The sequence below is a fragment of the Salvelinus namaycush genome, chromosome 34 (assembly GCF_016432855.1).
Source record: "Salvelinus namaycush isolate Seneca chromosome 34, SaNama_1.0, whole genome shotgun sequence".
NCBI lineage: Eukaryota > Metazoa > Chordata > Actinopteri > Salmoniformes > Salmonidae > Salvelinus > Salvelinus namaycush.
Window position 1 is genome coordinate 3,693,857 of NC_052340.1, and position 22,443 is coordinate 3,716,299.

At 43.5% G+C, this 22,443-nt stretch overlaps 1 protein-coding gene across 1 annotated transcript in view; it reads left to right on the forward strand.

Annotated features, from left to right (window-relative positions):
* Nucleotides 1-22,443, forward strand: part of LOC120028624 (rho guanine nucleotide exchange factor 12-like) — a 76,519-nt gene that overhangs the window by 42,910 nt on the left and 11,166 nt on the right. The window contains exons 5-28 of the mRNA XM_038973837.1: nt 3,002-3,058; nt 4,018-4,116; nt 5,018-5,067; nt 6,236-6,293; nt 6,545-6,747; nt 6,987-7,064; nt 7,894-8,013; nt 9,651-9,758; nt 10,080-10,217; nt 12,047-12,142; nt 12,401-12,511; nt 12,702-12,800; nt 14,041-14,083; nt 14,443-14,548; nt 14,830-14,967; nt 15,154-15,186; nt 16,036-16,150; nt 16,263-16,371; nt 16,698-16,916; nt 18,254-18,398; nt 18,690-18,722; nt 19,000-19,154; nt 21,542-21,688; nt 21,827-21,912. Coding sequence (XP_038829765.1) covers nt 3,002-3,058; nt 4,018-4,116; nt 5,018-5,067; nt 6,236-6,293; nt 6,545-6,747; nt 6,987-7,064; nt 7,894-8,013; nt 9,651-9,758; nt 10,080-10,217; nt 12,047-12,142; nt 12,401-12,511; nt 12,702-12,800; nt 14,041-14,083; nt 14,443-14,548; nt 14,830-14,967; nt 15,154-15,186; nt 16,036-16,150; nt 16,263-16,371; nt 16,698-16,916; nt 18,254-18,398; nt 18,690-18,722; nt 19,000-19,154; nt 21,542-21,688; nt 21,827-21,912 — 2,546 coding nt within the window. The remainder of the gene's footprint in view (nt 1-3,001; nt 3,059-4,017; nt 4,117-5,017; nt 5,068-6,235; nt 6,294-6,544; nt 6,748-6,986; nt 7,065-7,893; nt 8,014-9,650; nt 9,759-10,079; nt 10,218-12,046; nt 12,143-12,400; nt 12,512-12,701; nt 12,801-14,040; nt 14,084-14,442; nt 14,549-14,829; nt 14,968-15,153; nt 15,187-16,035; nt 16,151-16,262; nt 16,372-16,697; nt 16,917-18,253; nt 18,399-18,689; nt 18,723-18,999; nt 19,155-21,541; nt 21,689-21,826; nt 21,913-22,443) is intronic.

The following is a 22,443-nucleotide window of genomic DNA, read 5'->3' on the forward strand; positions in this document are numbered from 1 at the left end:
CCCTTTTTATTCACTTCAAGGAGTTCAGATTTGACCCCTTCTCTCACAATAGGTTCTATTACTGAGATTTTTCTGAAACCACATACAGTGCCCAGGCCTATTGAGGACAACTTACTCAATAATATAGAATGATCAACTGTGTCAAAAGCCTTTGACAAGTCCACAAACAAGGCAACACAATTGATTTTGGCATCTAAAACATTGACCATTTTATTTACAACTGTGGTTGCAGTAATAGTACTGTGCCCTGGTCTAAACCTTGATTGTATATTCAGAATACAGTTCTCAGATAAAATGGAACAAAGTTGTACATTTACCAAAGATTCAAGAATCTTAGCTTGGCAAGAGAACCTAGAAATGGTATGAATGTTATCAAGAACACTAGTGTCCCCAACTTTTAAGGACCGTCAGCACATAAGCAGCCTTTCATACTTTTGGAATATTTCCCGATTTTATCAAAGTTACATTTTAAAATGTGGGTTATTGCGCAAGTGCTGAGGGGCGCTGCGCACTTAAGCAATGGAAAGGGGCTAAGTGGTAGGTGTCAGTAAAAGCCGGAAGATGTGACGTTAACTGGAGAGAGGGCGGCAAAGAGGGGGAGGGGTTGTTCAAACTGTTTTCAGTCTTGCTTTCACCACCAGATGACCGAAAGAGAAATATAGCAGTTATGAGCTGAACATAGCAGTATGTCAGTGGAAGGGAGGACAGTAGCAGTTGACCCAACTGTGGTTTGTGACTACTACGATTTCCTATTGTATCCAATTCATTTGCAGTAATTCCGTTACAGATTTTTTTTTTTTTTTTTCGTAACCGATTCGGTAACAAAATTCTGAGTTTTAATTACTTCATAAACTTGATATTAGTAAAAACACTAACTAATTTGTAGGTCTACCTTGTTACTTCTGTGCACTTTCATTATCCTCCCCCCATGAGGGAAAGAAATGAGAAAATATCTTAAAGATATGTGCTTTTTTGGTAATGGAATTCTAAGGCACAAGGCAATGTATCTTAAACTTATAGAAGGCAAATCATTTCTCAAACTAAACCTAAGTGTTGTTGTTATTTGGAAGGAGTCTTTATTTCAAAATTATGTTTTGGTGTATTTCTAATAGCTTTAAAGACTTTCTGTTAGACGTTGTCTTGGATCCTTTTTCCAATAAGCCTTTGCTTATTCCTCGTTTTTAGGTTGGGGAAATGGTTGAACAATTTCTACATGCCTAAATTTCACAAAAATGTTTAATCTTAGCTTTCATTTGACACCTGATTTTGACATGCTATTATGAAGACATGTTGGTGCTCATGGGTCCTTTTGCATGGAAATTCCCCGATACTAGCTACATTTGATGTGAAGCATCTTTGAAATATCATGAAAGCAATTACTTTTACAATTACGTATAGGTCGTCATCAATAAAACGTCATAATAAGCTGCAGAGCATTCGATTTGCCTGCTGGGGGCAACGGGGCTCCCAGCTCTGCTAAAACCATTGATAACTGCGTGCTGTTTTCAAGGGATTGTTAAATAAATGTCAACTATTTGGTTGTAGTATTATCACCTCCTGAAGAGCGTAGTCGGAACGACAAATTTCTGATTATCCATGCAAAACAATTACGCACATTTAGCTCTCAGAGTTATACAGCAAGCAACTGCATGCTTTTCATGATCAGTAAACATCAATTGATCGTATTATTTTTTAGATAAGTGAAGGCTGACGAAGACCTCGAGGCCGATTCCTTAAGCTTATTAAAGAGCAGTGATGCTGTCGAGCAGTGTGCAGGCTTCTTATTTTTTCTCTCATCTTATTCAACTGTTACCATGCACCTGCAACAAAGATAGCTCAGATGTGCGAGTGCCTTTTGAATTTTGAGATACGTAAAGGATAGCATCACGACATCTCTCAATATTGTCCACCGTTTAATTGGATATTTCAGTGAAATAAAATAACTATACCTGACAAGTATGAGTGGTTTAGGTTAATTTCCCATCCTTTGTCAAGCAGCAGAAGAGCGCATTTGCCGATGTACTGTTAGCTGATAATGTTGTCTAAGTAGACCTAATTTCCTTTTTTCCCCCCAACCAATGTAGGCCTACCTAGCGACGTTACCTAACATCCCCTTTTCAACATTGTTTATAAGTGTTTAATCACGATTGCTGCAGACAGACATAGTAGGCTACATTGATTGATTGGACCATGTCAAATTGGCTAGCTAGCTAATAAAAGATCATGTCAAAATGGCAAATTAACAAGCTAAACTATATCCAAAAATCGTTTGATTTGCTTGCCATCTGTAGTGGTGATGACAGTAGTCCAACTGACAACTTGACAAGGACTTGCGAGCTCTTTCCAAAAGCCTAACCTCTGAAGCAAGCTAAATTGCACGCTTAGCTAGCTAACTAGCTACATGCCAAATGGATAAGCTACCCTCACATATCTGAAATTGCGTGATCAATTGATGTTTACTGATCATGAACAGCAGGCAGCTACTTACTGTATAACTCTGAAAGAGCTAATAAGGAATAATGGGAAATGTGTAGTTCTGACTATGCCCTTGAAGAGGTCATGGTATTAAAACCAACTAGTTAACATGTATTAAACGATGCCATCAGAAAGGCATGTTGTCTATGGTTTAGTGGAACGCTCTGCGCTGTATTGTGACGTTTTATTGATAACAACCTGTGCAATCTTTGCTGTTTTAAAATTTGGTTCTAATCCTAACCACTGTGATTGGCCTACATTTCAACTGGTGTCATTAGAACATATAGGCTTAGTCAAACATTATGCCTTTAGATAGCTACTTCATTCATACGCAGGCAGCTACACTCCTGTCATTCCATCCCATTCATTGTTTATTTGCTAATGTTTTATTTGATTTCTGTCCCCATATTTTCTCCTATAATTTTCTTTCTTTTTGATTTGTCTCTTTTTTTCTTTTTTGCACTGGTTGTTGTTCTGGTGGGTGTTGTGTTGCTCTGCCTCCCCTGCCTGCGTTCTGGTGGGCCAGACGTTCTGGTGCAGAAGAGTGACTGTGTTCTAGCGGAGGGAAAGCCCGAGTCCTGTGGTAAGCTGCTCCTGGTTGGTGTTGCTAGGCTAGCTAGCTGCCTGCCTGTAGGCTGGCTGAAACTGCTAGTGCTGTTTCTCTCACTCTTTCTCCCTCTGACCAAATGTCCCACCCACACGACTCACTGCACTGCCCCACCTGCTTGGGTGTACACACACTGCATTGGCGGTAATGCCTTTGTCACAACAATAATAAAGGAAGGTTTAAGGGCCAGCTAGTAGTGTTTTTGTTTTAGATGACTGAGCAGGTGGCGCAAAAGTGGAAAGTTGTAGGCCTAACTTAGACTTAAGTCACTCATGAAATCATGTCATGACAGTGAATCAGCAGTTTGTGTGTGGTGTGGTGTGTGAATGTCATGGACATTGCTCTCCCCTACAAGACCCAGCCAGTACTCAACAGTTCCACAGCCTGCCTTTTGGAAAAACTCAAGGAGTACACAGTACCAGTTTTCCCACACACTGACCCTGTCCATCCCAGTCAATTACTAACGTATTGCTCTCCAAACACCTGTCTGCTCTTATCTCCCAGTACAAGAGGTCTTGGGGGGGGGGGGGGGGGGGTCAAGTGTGCGTGCACGTATGTTTGTGTGCGTGCCTGTGTGTGCGTGCCCATTTTGTTTCAATGATTTTGTGTGGTTTTGATTGCAGTGCCTTGACATCACAACACACTACATGCACTCTTCCACTAACTCTCCACTTGCTAACAGATGTGTGTAGATTAGCCTACAGATTTCAATAACTTGCACTTATTTGACCATAACCGTTACAGTGACCTATGAGTGTAGTAGTCGCCTTCGTTTGAATCCTTCACCCTCGGTTCACAGTGTTGTTCTTTAGGCCTGCCACCTCTCCTTCAGGGGATACTACTGTGTGTCTGAGTTCGCCTACCAAACTGGCCTGCGTCGAACTGAATCTGAGGCCCTGTATGTGACATCATTGTTCTCTCTCTGTCCTGCGAAGGGCTTGTCCAGCGATGTGTGATCATTCAGAAAGATGAGAATGGCTTTGGGCTGACGGTGAGCGGAGACAACCCTGTGTTTGTGCAGCTCGTCAAGGAGGGTAAGGTCGACTCACCCCCACAATGGAAATAGCCGTGGTCTTTGCCTTCGCTACTTTTCATCCTCAATAGTTATTTTTTATGTATGTACCTGGTCTCAGGGCCAAACTTCAGCACCAGACCATCAGCCAAATATTGGTTAAAAAAAAGTAAAACTATACAGGATGTTAGTTTGAGGCTCTGATGTACTTCCATATAATCTGTGTGTGTGTGAGAGAGAGAGAAAAGCTCGGGTTCTTAATGTGTGTGTACTCTTATGGATGTGCTTGGTCATGTTCCTCCCATTTTTTGAAGTTGTGAAGGCTATTGTCTTTGCCGTGGACACAAGCGGTGTAGGCTGCAGTATCCCATAAACAGCCCAAAGGTGCAAACACGCAGTAATGCATTTATATACTTTATTGATACAAGCTTACGCTATATCACTCCTTTCAGTCAAATACCTGTATACTCTTTGCAACAGGGCGATATTACAGTACACATATAAAGCAGTACCCTGACATGGTAGGAATTTCTGCCTGGTTGCCTAAGCTCCAGACTGCTGTGTATAAAGCCGCACTGGTGTTTATGTTGTGACGGCACGGGCACTCATTTCTGGTGCCACCTATGTCTCGGTTATCTCCTGACCCTATAATATTCCTCTAAATGCTATCCCATACTGAACACTCTCTCTGGGCTCCTAAAGCTCTGTCTGGGGAGGAGTAGGCTAATGGGCCCCTTCAGCAGCACAACCACCGTCATGGTTAGGGGCCCGGAGTTTCTCCTGGTCAGGTCTGGGAAAAACTCAGGGCCCTAGTTATGGTGTAAGATATGTTATGATATAGGATGTACCTCAACACTGTTCTTTTTTCCCCTCCTAAAGGGATGTTCTGTGTTTTCCTGACTCTCGTCCCCTCTGATTCCTAGATGGCGCTGCAGAGCGTGCGGGTGTACAGACAGGTGACAGGATCATCAAGGTACACTAATCTATACAGTTGCGGCCAAGTATAAAGGCAACCCTTGCACTTTGCTTAAATCACTTTTATTTATTTAAAAATAAGTTCAAATTGAAAGAAATAGTTTTGGTCCCCACCAATGTTCCCTCTGACCTGCGTGCTTGTGCGCAGTAGCCCGAGACCATGTGCAACTCTCTGGGACTGCAGCGCAGAGGGCAGAAGAAATATCAGCCCACTGAGAGAAGCACAAGATTGAACATCATTCTATATTAGCCACTTTGAATGTAACACACCGAAACAAAACCAACTATGCAAGATATTTTGTTGTAGGCAGAATGCATTGGTGTATTGCGCATGACTCAGTCCATACTCCACATGGACCTCTACGCTGACCAGTGCGGCATAGCCAATCAGTGCTGCAGTAGGCCTATATGCAAATAGGCCATTGCCATATATGGATCTGTGCCATTTACTTTGAACTGGACTGTGTTTACAGCTGTGGTCGGGAGTAGATGTGCTTGTTTTGAGATCAAAGTGAGAGCTGCATGTAGCAATATGTGCACATTCTGTTCATATCCTTTGCTAGTTAGTGGGTTATTAGCCCAGTTGTAGATCATTTGTAGTCAGCAGTAGGGGAGTGATTACTTCCTACAAGAGCACCAAACTTATACAATTCTAGACATCTTTGAAAAGCGAGTCAGGTAAATAGCTTTTTTTTTTTTTGTCTTAAGTGGGCAGTGTTGTATTTTGAGACGGGCTTGAATAAGCTAGGTAGCCAATTTCAACTTATTTAAGAAGAAATAGGGAATTATTTAAGAAAAGTGTGCCAATAGTTTTGGCCGCAACTGTATATATACCACTTTCGTAGTAGTTGCAGGGTCCTGTTCATTTGGCACGAAACTCTTTTTGGATAAGTTTCTTGCCTGCTGATCACGACTCAGGTGCCTTGTTGCCTTCTCCTTATATGCTCCAGTCACACAACTTTGTTTTGTGATCTGAGGCTTCAAGCAAAAACACCAGCTCCACAATGCCACCTGCTGGTTGGATTAGAAAAAACACAACCTAAACATTGCGTCAGTTGTGTTTGTGTGTGTGTGAAGAGGGGTGGATGGACTCATTAACTCATGTGATTTCCAGGCAGCATTGAATGAATTCTCACATTACGACTTTTTTTTTTTTTTTCTTCCAGGTGAACGGGACCCTAGTAACACATTCAAACCACGTGGAAGTAGTAAAGCTCATAAAATGTATGCATTGTAGAGTGACTTTAGTTTTATTGCTCGTTATTGATATCGGAAAGTCATATACTGGTTCCTATTTGTGCTGTATTTCCAACTCATATGGCCGTTGTGCCAAATACCATACAAGTTAGCAATACAGCACAAACATCTGTGGCCAGGCTAGGAAAGTCATGCAATGATAGTGAGAATTAGGCCTATTATTACAAATACTTTTATTTAATTTTTTGACCATACCTCTATCTATCTTATTTCTTCAGCGGGCTCCTATGTGGCCCTCACAGTGTTGGGGCGACCCCCTGGGTTGCCCCAGATCCCCCTGTTGGAGGGCGAGGCTAAGGTGGTGTTCCTGGGGGCCCAGACAGGGTCGTCCTCTGTCACCTCTCCAAATTCCCCTGGACAACCAATGGGGGAGCGACCATACAGCCCCCATGACCGCATCACCTCTCCTCTACCGATATGGGTATGACCGCCTCTTAACATCTTCTGAGCTGCATTCCTCCTTTTTGAGCTCCATCTTCTTTCTCCATGTCATCCCTCTTTGCCTGTCTGCTTTTCAGGGTTTGTTTACATTGTTTACAATTGTTTGTTCCTTTAAAACGCTGTCTTCCCCTGCTTCGTTACTCAATGTTTAATTTCTTCCACTATGTGTTTGGTTCCATGACCCGATCAAGCCCTGTCTGTCTCATTCCCATTGTACAGGAAGAGAACAACAGCGTACACAACCAAAAGGTGCACATTCTGCAGAAGATGTTGTCCAAAGAGCAAGAAGATTTGCAGGTGAACATTTTATCTGGTGCAGGAGAAACCATCTCTGTTAGTATTTGGGGCATATGCAATATTTGGGGCCCGTATTCATGAAGCATCTCCGAGTATGAGTGCTGATCTAGTCTAAAGTAGGAGTGCTGATCTAGTCTAAAATATTAGTGCTGATCTAGTCTAAAGTAGGAGTGCTGATTTTAGTTTAGCCTTTTAGATCATTATAAGTAAGAATTCATGGAGACCTGATCCTAGATCAGCACTCCTACTCGAGACAGTTTATAAATACAGGTCCTGGTCTGTGAAGTGTTTTTCAGAGACCGCTCACTCTGGACATATGAGGTCAAGTACTGACCATCTGTCAAGACAAGCAATGTTTTGTAGTTGGATGAGATCAAATTTTGAAGCATGCGAAGTCATGGTCTTTGTCCTAGAATTGTGTTCTAATAGGTTTTGAGATGTTCAGAACAACACTGGAGTGTGTGTGGCTTGTGTTGATAAGAGCAAGACTTTTCCTGTGGTTTTGGACTAGAACAGTCACTCTAGCAGGCAGCCACTCGGAGAGAACCAGTCAACCCCACCACCTCCCCTCCAATAATTATCCCTAGTGCTTCACAAAGCCACATTTCCCACTCCACTACGCACACAAAGCTCTACTGCACTGCTGCTACGTGTGTCAACACGACATTGCCAGCACAATATAGCCGCAGCAAGTGTGTTGAAAAAAACACTTTTGTAAATGAGTGCAAGTCTATACTGTTCAAAGTCAAAAATAATTTTATGGACTTGGCTACTTTGGATTCCAATAATGTCTGACTGAGTGTCTCTGCTGCCCTCTCCCTCCCTACAGGCAATGAAGGAGGAGTACAGCAGGAATCCGACGCCCAAACTACTGAAGGACATCCAGGAAGCCAAGAAGCACATTCCACAGCTGCAGGGGCAGCTTAGTAAGGCCACTGGGGGAGCACAGGTAACTCGCATCACCCCCCCCTGAATAAAAAGAAACATACTGTATCTGACATTAAGTTTTAATATTGTAATATGTATTTTTAATAACTAATAGTTAGTGTGAGAATCTGTGGTTTTCTGCGAGTGCCATGAGTTAATCTGAGCCTAACCATGATATTTCTTTCACCAAGGTAGCGGATCTGCATGTTCTGCTCAATTTCTGTAGACTGTGTGTGTTGAAAACATGACAATATACACTACATGACCAAACGTATGTGGACACCTGCTCGTCGAACATCTCATTCCAAAATCATGGGCATTAATATGGAGTTGGCTTCCCCTTTGCTGCTATAACAGCCTCCACTCTTTCGGGAAGGCTTTCCACTAGATGTCGTAACATTGCTGCGGGGACTTGCTTCCATTCAGCCACGAGCATTAGTGAGGTCGGGCCCTGATATTGGGTAATTAGGCCTGGCTCATCCCAAAGGTTTTCGATGGGGTTGAGGTCAGGGCTCTGTGCAGGCCAGTCAAGTTCTTTCACATCGATCTCGACAAACCATTTCTGTATGGACTTCACTTTTGTGCAGAGTAGCATTGTCATGCTGAAACAAGAAAGGGCCTTCCCCAAACTGTTGCCACAAAATTGTAAGCACAGAATCGTCTAGAATGTCATTGTATGCTGTAACGTTAAGATTTCCCTTCACTGGAGCTAAGGGGCCTAGCCCAAACCATGAAAACAGCCCCAGACCATTAGTCCTCCTCCACCAAACTTTACAGTTGGCGTTACGCATTTGGGCAGGTAGCTGGCATCTGCCAAACCCAGATTTGTCCTTTAGACTGCCAGATGGTGAAGCGTGATTCATCGCTCCAGAGAATGCGTTTCCACTGCTCCAGAGTCCAATGGCAGCGAGCTTTACACCACTCCAGCCAACACTTGGCATTGCGCTTGGTAATCTTAGGCTTGTGTGCGGCTCCTCGGCCATGGAAACCTATTTCATGAAGCTCCCGACGAACGGTTCTTGTGCTGATGTTGCTTCGAGAGGCATTTTGGAACTCGGTATTGGGTGTTGCAACTGAGGACAGGCGTTTCAGCACTCTGTGGTTCCGTTCTGTGAGCTTGTGTAGCCTACCACTTCGCAGCTGAGCCGTTGTTGCTTTTAGATGTTTCCAATTCACAATAACAGCACTTACAGTTGTCCGGGGCAGCTCTAGCAGGGCAGAAATTTGACAAACTGACTTGTTGGAAATGTAGCATCCTATGACAGTGCCATGTTGAAAGTCACTGAGCTCTTAAGTAAGGCCATTCTACTGCCAGTGTTTGTCTATGGAGATTGCATGGCTGTATGCACCTGTCAGCAAGGGGTGTGGCTGAAATAGCCTAATCCACTCATTTGAAGGGTTGTCCACATACTTTTGTATATATAGTGTAGATGTATGCTCCGAGTGGTGCAGCAGTCTAAGTCACTACAGACCCTGGTTCAATTCCAGGCTGTATCACAACCGGCCGGGATTGGTAGTCCCATAGGGCGGCGCACAATTGGCCCAGCGTCGTTAGGGTTTGGCCGGGGTAGGCCGTCATTGTAAATAAATAAAAATGCTTATTTTTGGGGAATATTTATATTTACTGCACGTGACTGACTTTGTGATTTTAATTCTAAGGATGCCCTGCGATTGGGTGATGGAGATGATGGAAGCATTTTGGACATAGACCACACACCTTCCTCCAGTAGCAATGACCTCTCATGGAGCAGCAGTATGATGTCCCCTGTAAGTGTCACTTTCAACTTCTGCTGGTGTGTGTGGGCATAGCTGTGGAGTAAATACATTAGTAGGGACAATGAATTAGTCAACTGTGATCTTAAATTCACGGAGGAGTACGCCACAACCCAAACCCACTTCTCTGTCCCAAACCTGGGTTTTGTTCATCAGGGCATGTAACGGTAAATTAAAATTAGTGTTTGTTATTGGACAGGTCCAGGTAATCCCTCTCTGTTTCAGTCCAGTTTCTTCCATTTGGTGCCGAATGAACAACACCCAGGTTTAGCCAGATGAGTTTTTGATAGCTTACCCAATGTTCTCCATTTGCAGGTTCTCCGCGGTTTTGCATCTGCCTCCCCGGAGAGCCTGTGCCAAAGAGACTTGTTGTCCTACCACAGCCCAAAGAGCACGCCCCGAGACAGCTTCAACTCCTGCCACTCCCCCGACCCAGAAGACACTCCAGACCTGGTAAGACTCAGACCTGGCTCATGTTCATTAGGGCATGTAACTGAAAAAATGTCAAATCAAAGTTTATTTGTCACGTGCGCTGAAAACAACAGGTGCGCTGAATACTTACAGTGAAATGCTTACTTACAGGCTCTAACCAATAGTGCAAAAAAGGTATTAGGTGAACAATAGGTAGGTAAAGAAATAAAACAACAGTAAAAAGACAGGCTATATACAGTAGCGAGGCTATAAAAGTAGTGAGGCTACAAACAGACACCGGTTAGTCAGGCTGATTGAGGTAGTATGTACATGTAGATATGGTTAAAGTGACTATGCATATATGATGAACAGAGAGTAGCAATAGCGTAAAAGAGGGGTTGGCGGGTGGAACACAATGCCGATAGCCCGTTAGCCAATGTGCGCTAGCACTGGTTGGTCGGCCAGGAATCTTATGGCTTGGGGGTAAAAACTGTTGAGAAGCCTTTTTGTCCTAGACTTGGCACTCTGGTACCGCTTGCCATGCGGTAGTAGAGAGAACAGTCTATGACTGGGGTGGCTGGGGTCTTTGACAATTTTTAGGGCCTTCCTCTGACACTGCCTGGTGTAGAGGTCCTGGATGGCAGGCAGCTTAGCACCAGTGATGTACTGGGCCGTACGCACTACCCTTTGTAGTGCCTTGGGGGTCGGAGGCCGAGCAGTTGCCGTACCAGGCAGTGATGCAACCAGTCAGAATGCTCTCGATGTTGCAGCTGTAGAACCTTTTGAGGATCTCAGGACCCATGCCAAGTTCCCTGAGGGGGAATAGGCTTTGTCGTGCCCTCTTCACGACTGTCTTAGTGTGTGAACAGGGAGTACAGGAGGGGACTGAGCACGCACCCCTGGGGAGCTCCAGTGTTGAGGATCAGCGTGGCAGATGTGTTGCTACCTACCCTCACCACCTGGGGGCAGCCTGTCAGGAAGTCCAGGATCCAGTTGCAGAGGGAGGTGTTTAGTCCCAGCATCCTTAGCTTAGTGATGAGCTTTGAGGGTACTATGGTGTTGAGCGCTGAGCTGTAGTCAATGAACAGCATTCTCATGTAAGTGTTCCTTTTGTCCAGGTGGGAAAGGGCAGTGTGGAGTGCAATAGAGATTGCATCATTTGTGGATCTGTTTGGGCGGTATGCAAATTGGAGTTGGTCTAGGGTTTCTGGGATAATGGTGTTGTGAGCCATTACCAACCTTTCAAAGCACTTCATGGCTACGGACGTGAGTGCTACGGGTCTGTAGTCATTTAGGCAGGTTGCCTTTCTGTTCTTGGGCACAGGGACTATGGTGGTCTTCTTGAAACATGTTGGTATTACAGACTCAATCAGGGACATGTTGAAAATGTCAGTGAAGACACCTGCCAGTTGGTCAGCACATGCCCAGAGCACACGTCCTGGTAATCCGTCTGGCCCCGCAGCCTTGTGTATGTTGACCTGTTTAAAGGTCTTACTCACGTCGGCTACGGAGAGCGTGATCACACAGTCGCCTGGAACAGCTGATGCTCTCATGCTTGCCTCAAAACGAGCATAGAAGTGATTTAGCTCATCTGATAGGCTCATGTCAAAACGTTCAAAACGTTTTGTAACGTAAAACAAAAATGACATTTCTTATTGGACAAGTCCAGGTAGTCCTTCTCTGTTTCAGTCAAATTTTTTCCATTTAGTATCTAATGAACATGACCCATGCCCTGCAGATGTGGAGCCACCTTCATTAAACACCCTTTGATGGTAGATGTTGTTGGCCACTTCAGCGAAAGGGGCAGTCAACGCTCAATGAGTGAGAGATCTAAGTGCTGTGTGTTCCTCCTCTCCTCCCCCCTCCTCCAGGACTCCCTGTCCCCCTCCAATGTTAGCAGCCCCTCACGCTTCGTCTCCCAGATCATCGGAGCTGAGGACGACTACTTTGACTCTGATCAGGAACAGGTAGGCCCTAAATACATCCAAAATAAGGTATAACATTTAACTTCTTTGGTTTTGAAAATTAAAATCGAAGGCCTATTGATTTACTTGCTATTGATCGAAAACGTTTGCTTTTTAACATTCTTTACAAACACAGCGGAGCATGCAAGGGCATGTCCCAAAAAAATCTGTCCGTAAAAGGGTGACAGTCTGACAAGCCTCACAGAGGATTTTCTAACAAGGTCAAGCTAGCTCGTAACATACACACACTGTGTTTTTCAGGTCAATGGCCAGTGCAGCTGTTTCCAGAGCATGGAGCTGCTCAAGTCCAGACCTGCCCACCTGGCAGCGTTCCTGCATCACGTCGTCTCCCAGTTTGACCCTGCACCGCTGGTAAGTCCCCACACACCACACACACACACTCACTCACTCACCTGACCATGTTTGTGTTGTGACCAGTTACAGACAACAATAGAAGTTTATTTTAAAAATATGGGATATCAGTGCAGTGCTGACACAAAGACATAATGGTGTACAACGTGTTTGTCATCTCTCATTGATCATGAGAAACGTTTCTCTTTAGCTCTGCTACCTCTACGCTGACCTGTGCAAGCAAACCAACTCCAAAGAAACCAGACGGGTGTTCATGGACTTCCACAACTTCTTCATCGACCGGGGAGCTGTGAGTAGAGTAGAACTAGCCTACATCTGGGCCGATATTCACCAAGAGTCTGAGTTGGTGTGCTGGTCTAAGATCAGGTACCCCCTATCCATATAATCATATAAGCATTCCTACTCTGAGACTATTTGTGAATAAGGGCCTTGTAGTCTCAAGCGGATTTCATCCACACTCAGTACAGGATCACAGCTAGCTTTTACCCAAACTGCAGGCCCAAGCCAGCACAGACTTGCACTGTTGTTATTACACAAACCCCACAGAGCTGTGGCAGAAGCAGTGGTGTGAAGTACTTAAGTAAAAATACTTTAAAGTACTACTTAAGTAGTTTTTTGGGGTATCTGTACTTTTCTTTACTTTTTATATTTTTGACAACTTTTACTTCACTACATTCCTAAAGAAAATGATGTACTTTTTACTCCATACATTTTCCCTGACACCCAAAAGTATTTGTTACATTTTGAATGCTTAGCAGGACAGGAAAATGGTCCATTTCACGCACTTATTAAGAGGTCATACCTACTGCCACTGATCTGACGGACTCACTAAACACATACTTTATTTGTAAATTATGTCTGACTGTTGGAGTGTGCCATCTGGCTTGCTTAATATACGCAATCTTTTATTATTTGTACATTTACTTTTAATACTTAAATATATTTAAAACCAAATACTTGGAGACTTAGTAGTAGTTTAATGGGTGACTTCCACTTTTAATTGAGTAATTTTCTATTAAGGTATCTTTACTCAAATGTGATAATTGGGTACTTCTTCCACCACTGGGCAGAAGTCATGGTCTCCCCCACAATAGTTGTGAAAGAACACCTACATCCCCTGACAGTTTTATATGATATGCAACACTAATGTTATTTTACAGCAGTGTGTTTTGTGCGATAAGATTATTGGTTATTCTGTCAGGAGTCCCCTCTCCCTGCAGTAAAAAATGTATCCTCAGCTGGAACTGTAATTTCTCTGATCCACTCTTCTGTTGATTCCCAAAACAATATATTATGATGCCTAAAACCAATAAGACTACTTGAAGGACCCAGAAATGTTCTCGTCTAGTTTGATTTCTTATACACTACTAACACACACAGGGCATACATTTAGGAATTGTTCAGCACGTATCAGGCGTTTTAACTCTTTGTTAAATGTCAAGTATTTTTACTCTGGTGTTTCGGTAAGTCACATGTAAACAAGTCTGGCTTTGTTAATTCCCGTCTGAATGTGTCTTATTTTCATACAGAATTTAAAAGTAGCTGTTCCCGAGTCCCTGTCCTCTGACCTTGGTGAGTATTTGTTTGCTTTCCTTTCATTTCTATTAGTTTCCCTGGCTGACAAATCCATGCCAAGTTATTTCTGGGTATATTGAGGATTGCCTATTATCTAATGCAATTCCAAATATAGCCGACTCAAGTTTCCTTACTTCAACCCTGTAATAGCAGCATTATCACAAAGTGCCTCTAAGTAGTGTGTGGTAGGTTGTTTAACCTGTCGACCTAATACTACTATCCCACATCAGGTGTTAAGACATCGAACAAAGTGATTTATATGAGAATTGCACGTTTGAATTCTCACCTTGATAAGCTGTATTTGGTGCCACCCCACTTCCTAACTGTGTTACTGTGTCGTGTGGTGGCTGTTGAAGACCGGAGGAGGACGGAGCTGATCCCTGAGGAGCTGAACAGACAGTACGTCCAGATGGTGCAGGACACCCAGGTCCCTGACATCCAGAGGAACCTGGAGGACTTTAGGTCAGTCGCCTTGCGCACGCTCTTCCAAGATGGTCGCCTTTCCCATTGGTGCCTATGTGCTAGTCATATGTAAAGATAGATGCAATTGTGGCTTACTTGTGGATAGTATAGCCGTTTGTCTTTATAAACACGCGATGCTGGGTTTATAAATGTACACTATAAATTGGCATAAGCCAAGATATAATCATGTTATAAGTATGGTATAAGTTGATGTAAGCATGATATTAGTTATTATAAGCATGCTGTAAGTGGGATCTGACACTGGTTTGTGGGGTGTGCAGGCAGAAGCGCAGTATGGGCCTAACCCTGGCGGAGGGGGAACTGGCCCGGCTGGACACGGAGCGCGTCAGAGACCGGGTAGCACTGGAGAGAGAACGTGCTTGTGCTGAAAACATCATCACCAAGATAGAGGATGTTCTGTTAGTAGTCACACTCCTTTTCACTTGCCGTTATGTTTTAATTGAGGCTGAAAATGTATTGATTGGAAATGTACTACTTTTGTCTAATTGTTTTACGATCTTCTTTTTGTACTCTGTTTAAATAGTTTTTAAATATTTTTCTGTGTAATAGAATTTGTTCTAATGGAATGTCTTGCCATGTTTTAGGTTGACAACTCAATCCACAGAGGAGGAGAAATGGTGAGAGGATTCTCTTTTGTTTATCCATAGGAAAGAACTGATATGGGCCGTACACATTTAACACTATCCATTGATTTTAGTGAGTGTGATGTTTTGGGGATTGTCAATAAAATATGTTATGGTCACAGTCTCAGACTGGAGACCATGATCGTGTTCAGTAAGGCACAATGTAGCAAAACGTTTTCTAGCCAGAAAACCATAAAAAATGCATTGTTATTGTACAAATTCATGTAGAACCTACCTGTCCGATTAAACACAATATATGGTGAAGTGCACTGCACTCCTTGAGCGGTTTGAGACACTTAGGGGCGTTACAGACTCTTGGTCTTTCTAACCACTATCTGTGTCATTTCTACTCTGTCAGACTGGAGACCAATGATCTAGTTTCAGTTCACTACCATGAAAGAGGACATGAACATCATATTACACGATTTCGAGGTTGAGCAGTTAACATTACAACAGACGTCGCGTTGCATGTGTAGAGTATCTCTTTGCCAGGGGGGCAATCTCTCTACATGAGTTCTTGGCCAACCTCTTAAATAAAAAATGACATTTCTCTAGTTCGTCTAGATTCACGAGGGACTATTTCCGACATTGTGTAACAACCTTATTTCAAATGCCATATGGTCCCGGCATATCCCAGATGATTAATGAATGGACACGACATCTTTCCGCCGTCGTCACTTGTTTTTGTGGCATATGGTCGAAGCCACACTAAAGACACGTCAATATGTAGTTCACTTCAAATGAATCCCAATCTGTTCACTTATATATATATATATATATAACAGAGAATATGGCAATTTAATTTTGGTCTCTAAATCCTGAATTCGCATTGGTCTGTTGCAGCACTACTATGCAGTATGTCATCCTCACGTACATGAAGCACCTTGGCGTGAAAGTCAAAGAGCCACGCGGCCTAGAGTCCAAATGGGTCCGCATCAACTTCCTACCCAAGATCAAGGTATGAGCTTACACTTACACTGAACCCTCCGCTAACTTAGCTCCGTTTTATTAACTGTCACTCCTACAATATCTCTCCTACTGACTGATCATGTGATGTCTGTGATGAACAGAAGAGCATCAAGCCCGAGAAGGAGGGAGGGGAGGAGAAGGTGAAACGAACCAGGTTTCCCAGCATCCTCGGGCCTCCTCGCCGGCCGAGCCGCGTCGACCCCACGTCCGGTGAGTCTGTCTGCGTTATAAAGCACACTGGCCTTCATTTTGTCATTTAAGATGACAACAGTGACCAACACTACTATACTATAGGTCTCCCAATTTACTGAACCCCTGGAGAGTCACTTTGTATTGGTAGATGGTCATCATTACCCACATTTCACCCACAGTCGAAACAAGTCTTCTTGTTACTGGAAAAAGGGAGGACTGGCAGCAAAGTAAACAGATCCTATAGTATTGACTCCTGCTACCTCTCTTTGTGTCTGTCTTGACTGTATGTGGGATTCCTGCCTGTCTCTCTGACTGATTGCCTGCCTGTCCGTCTGTGTGAGCAGTTGGCAAGGCCATGGACCTCAACAAGCCACGGCCCCAGAAGCAGCTGTCCCAGCCCAGCCTGGGGGCCCTGGAGCACCTGGAGGCGGGTCGCTTGAGGGCCAGTCAGTCCAGCGAGGGCTCAGAGCTCATACATTCCTCCTCGACCAACGCCACCTCGCCAACCAACAGCACCACCAACAACAACGCCTCTGACGGAGGCAGCAGAGACTCTGAGTTTGGTGCGACCCTGAACTACCACATACTGTACTAGATTCTAGCTAGTACATACCTACTAAACTCCCTAGCTAGCACACTTCCCACATACTCAATTCTAAACCAAGTACACTAGTCTGTACATACTGAATCAAGCGCAAGCAACGCAATACCAATTACGCTCCACATAGTGTTTGAGGAGCACTGTTTGTCTGCGGTGCTCTCCTCTTTAACTAAATTCCTGAATCCCGACATCATCTCTGACACTTTGTATTTTGTTTAATGTCCTAATTGTTAGCTGTCAATGTTGCCTATTAATTTTGGGTCATTGTAGCTGTAGTAGAGCTGGGCGACATGTACCAAAATCGCGATTAATTTACCCATTTTTTGTGATAGCGAAAAACTGATTTAAAAAAATGTTTTGGGGGTATGGACAAAAAGTAATATCACAATAAATGTAACTATTTTGCGTAATAATGGACAGGTACTTTGTATTAGTGGCAGTTTTTTTCCAGTGCCAAATAAGACAACTGAGATGGTATCATATGATTTTTTTTTAAAGTTAGCTATTTCATCGAACATATCCAGGAAATTCATGATTTTATATTTCGCAATCTGTCAAAATACGATCCAGAATTATCAGGTTTCGTTTTGGCTCTTCAGAGATTTTGCTGGCATCTTTGTGCATATTGGCCTATAAGCTATAGTATATTATTCACCACTTGTGGAAGTTGGAATCAGTAATTGTAGGCTAATGTCTGACAAATACTTTCCAGTGCTAGGCCTAGGCTACTTGATGTAGGCCTATTCATTGCAAATGGTGCGCTTGGCTCCGCGGCACATCAAAACCATACTACACTACAGCCTACTCCGGTTGTGAAGTGGTGCCGTGAACTCAATATTAAGAGGTGAGAAATACATCATCTATTCACGGAAAGTTATGATTCTCCTCTCTAACTAATAACAACAGTAGTTGCTTTGGAAACGGTCTTTTCCCTGCAATAGCGTTTTGAGCAACGGTCATATGCTTGTGTTTCTCAGAATGCATCTCTACCTCCTCCTCCATGTCACAGTGGGGAGAAAGAGTGAGAGTCAGCAGCCGACAGCGAAATACTTTCATATCATGAATCAACAGTGCATAGGCTATTACTGTCGACCAAATAATGGTTTTAGAACAATCTTCAGAAACGTTGTGTAGCTAAATCAATGAAAATTACAGACGGAAGCAAAATGCTTGGGTAAAAAGGAAGGCAATTTTTTCGGTTTATCGTCCCCGCTCTAAGCTGGAGTAATGGTCTTCCCACCTGGCCTGATAGTTGTACAGTGTAACTGATCTCTCTCTCTGTCTCTCCTCTCCTCTCAGTTGGGACCCCTAACTCTGCCTTCCCCAAACTGAGCGAGGGTCTTGGAGACCCGGACAGTCTAGAATACACTCCAAACACACACTTTGACTACAACCTGAGCCCCTATAGCCTGGACCAGCTACAGGAGGAGGACAGGGAGAGCGGGTAAGATGGACCCCAAGCAGGATCCAGTCAAAAGTAGTGCACTAAATAGGGAATAGGGTACCATTTCAGACTTGTTTTATTTTATTTTAAATCTACCCTCTGTATATAACATGCAATTCCATTCCATTTGATTGAAAAGTTTTTTCCCCAGTCAGCCCTTGAAATGTTTTTTTTTTTTTTTTTTTTTTTCATATTGTGTAGGTTTGACATTGTAGTTTCATGCAGGCAGAGTATGAGTATGTGGAGCTTTGTCATGCAGGCCACGTAGTTAATAGTTTCCTCTTGTTTCAGAGTTCTTGAGGGAACACCCAAGGCTATCAGAAGGTGAGTATTTTCTGTTCTGTGTTTTGACCTACTTGGCCTACCACTACTTCTGATAAAGGCAATAGTCAGATAGTTTATTAGAGTTTTTAGTCAGTGTCCTAAACCTCTTTGGACAAAATGTGGATTACTTTTATCCGAAGTGCTGTGGTTGGAAACTGTATGAGTTTTTTGATATTTCCTAACATCTTCTGTTATATTTCGGGACTCCATTTATCTTAATCAGATGGTGTATTTAAGGTTGTAACCAGTCTCGTAACTGCTGCTGCCTGTCTCCCAGGTTGGATGGCCTTGGTTCTACAGAGGTGCAGAGTGAAGACGACCAAGGAGGCACTGACTCTGAGCACGACCCCCTCAACTGGCAGCAGCTGGTGGGACGAGAGGTCCTGGCCGGACTCCAGCCCCATGAGATCAAGAGACAGGAAGTCATTAACGGTAACTTCCTGTTCGAATTGTAACCCAGTCACCATAAATAAATGGGGCCCATGTAACCTGACCAGGAAAAACTCTGGGCCCGAGTGATTGGCTTTGCATGATTAGGAAAAACCCAGGGCACTGTACATACTGTATGTCTGTGTTAGTCATTCACTCTTTTTAGTTGGCAGATTATTGTTCAATATTAATAATCACCGTGTTAACCGCTTACACTCCTGGGAATTGGCCTATATGGATAAGTCTAAATTGAAATGTTTCTTACAGAAGAAATATGGAAAGCATATGCATAAACATGGAAGCAAACAAAAGTGAACAGTTTGGAGATTGTTGGAAAATTATTAGACTAAAGGTGAGGACAAAACAGATAATCTGACACCAGACTGAATCCAAACATTACACTGTTGATTTGATGTGTATTTTACATTTACTGTACTTTGAGGCATTTGTTGATAACGAAATCTTAAAATAATCTGGATGCATTCAGTAACAAGAATTTTAATGGAAAATTTGGGTTAGGTTCAACATAAGACCAAAACAAATGACAAGCGTTTGTGTGAGCGGTCTAACTGGTGTTTCCAAGTGGCCACACACCTCCAGTGTGAAGTGTGAACCGGTCCCATGTAATTTCAACTCAATTAATAGTCTTCAACTATAAGGTGCTTTTTTGAGCTCTCCTAGCTGTGCCGTTGAGGTACGAGAGCAAGCAGATTTGTAGTTGTTTTCTTTGGATCACAGCCTTACACAATTACTATTGTTGTTTAACGCGTTCAGAAAACAAATCAAATTTTATTTGCAAATAGTCTGGGTAGCCATTTGATTAGATGTTCAGGAGTCTTATGGCTTGGGGGTAGAAGCTGTTTAGAAGCCTCTTGGACCTCGATTTGGCGCTCCGGTACCATTTGCCGTGCGGTAGCAGAGAGAACAGTCTATGACTAGGGTGGATGGAGGTTTTGACGATTTTTAGGGCCTTCGTCTGACACCGCCTGGTATAGAGGTCCTGGATGGCAGGAAGCTTGGCCCCGGTGATGTACTGGGCCGTACGCACTACCCTCTGTAGTGCCTCGCGGTCGGAGGCCGAGCAGTTGCCATACCAAGCAGTGATGCAACCCGTCAGGATGCTCTCGATGGTGCAGCTGTAAAATATTTTGAGGATCTGAGGACCCATGACAAATCTTTTCAGTCTCCTGAGGGGGAATAGGTTTGTCGTGCTCTCTTCACAACTGTCTTGGTGTGCTTGGACCATGTTAGTTTGTTGTTGTTGTGGACGCCAAGGAATTTGAATCTCTCAACCTGCTCCACTACAGCCTCGTCGATGAGAATGGGGGCGTGCTCGGTCCTCCTTTTCCTGTAGTCCACAATCATCATCTCATTTGTCTTGATCACGTTGAGGGAGAGGTTGTTGTCCTTGCACCACATGGTCAGGTGTCTGACCTCCTCCCTATAGGCCGTCTCATCGTTGTCAGTGATCATGCCTAAAACGGTTCCATTATATATCGCAATCTGGTCAGGTGGGCATCGTTTGAAGGCGTGTTCTATTGCCAACATGGCTAGCTAAGTTACAAAATTCAATCTCAGTGTTGGGCTTTCTCAAGGCAATTCAGAGAAGCAGATCGTAATTTTGGTGCGCGTAGAGTCACGAGTGCATTCAGATGCGTTTTCGCCGCCAAATTTCTTCACAATACGACGTAGACTCATTCTGTTCAGAACAACCCAGGGTATGACGCCATGTCATCTTGTAACTACATCAAGCATTGTGATCATAAATGTTGGCACTGTATATTAAATGAGTTTGGAAATATGAAGTGCACATTTGGACTAAAAGGGGTTTGGCTTGCTTGTATGACATCAGTGGTGTATATATTATAATCCTCAACGTCTCATCTTTCAAACTACATTAAGTCTTCTTTATGTAATCATTTATATACAGCATTTCCCTCACTCAAGACAACAACAAAAAATTGCGAAAGTTGACCAGTTAGCGAGAGGGATGGGGTCAACTTCTTAGAATCGCTGTCAATAAAAACCAGTACTGTGCTGTGAAGCGGAGACCTTGAGCTCTGACGTCATGTATAACATGTTACTGTACAGCCACTGCGTCCCAATTTAGGTACTTATCAGTGTCCAAATCTGCTATTTGAACCCGTCTACGGTTACGAGTGTAACGAGTTAAGAGTGCAATGAACAAACAACTCAATTAAGCAAACTTTATTCGTATATCACTTTTACAAATACATCTTTCCTTAGTAGGAACCTTGGCCAAAACCCCCAAAGAACAAGCTGAAACAACCGTTCTCATTATCACTCTTTATCGGCCTTTTGTGGTTGTCTAATGTAGTCGTTTATCAGTATGTGTCTGCAATAGTGATTAGAGCTGTCTGTGTCTACAGAGCTGTTCTACACTGAGAGGGCCCACCTGCGGATGCTCAAAGTGCTGGACAACATCTTCTACCAGAAGCTCACCAGAGAGGGCATACTGCCTCCTGCCGACATCAAGAACATCTTCACCAACCTGGGGGACATTGTTCAACTGCATGGTACTTGCACGCATGGACATAAGCGCGCACACACACACACACACACACACAGGCATGTACATGCACAACCACAAGCATGTACGCACACATACACACACAGAATGACCCTCTTACATTCACTTTCATTTTGAATTTCAGTTTGGATATCTGAGCAAATGGTAGCAATTCGGAAAAGGAATGAGACGTCCGTAATCGACCAAATAGGAGACGACTTGCTGTCCTGGGTGAGTACAGCTCATTTTATTTTTTTATTTTGAAGCCTTTTCCCCCAACGGAATATGATTTATGTAATAATTGTGTTGTTGGAGAGAAGTGTCTCTCTCTCACAATCACAAAAGCGGTGCCATTGCCTGAAATTGCTTTTCACTGCTGAATAAACTTCCACTTTTTTGTATGCGATTGCTTATCTTTTTAATTGGCTTGGAACTGGAGGGTAAAGATGGTTGCTGTGTTTTTGCGGAATGGAAGTAAAATCGTTAAATGATAGTGTGGCACAGATGGACTGGCGGAACCCATCCACTAACCTGGTCCCAGATATATATGTGCTTTAGCAAACCCCTCTGTCTATATATAATAATCATTCATTGGATTTATAAAGCGCTTTTCCAGGTGCTCAAACTGCTTTCATAGAAAGGGGAAAGCTTGCCTTATCCACCGGCAATGTGAAGCACCCACTCGGGTGGTGCACGGCGACCATTCGTGCCAGAACGCGGAGACAACCGTGATAACCCAAATATAGCTGTGACAGAATCATG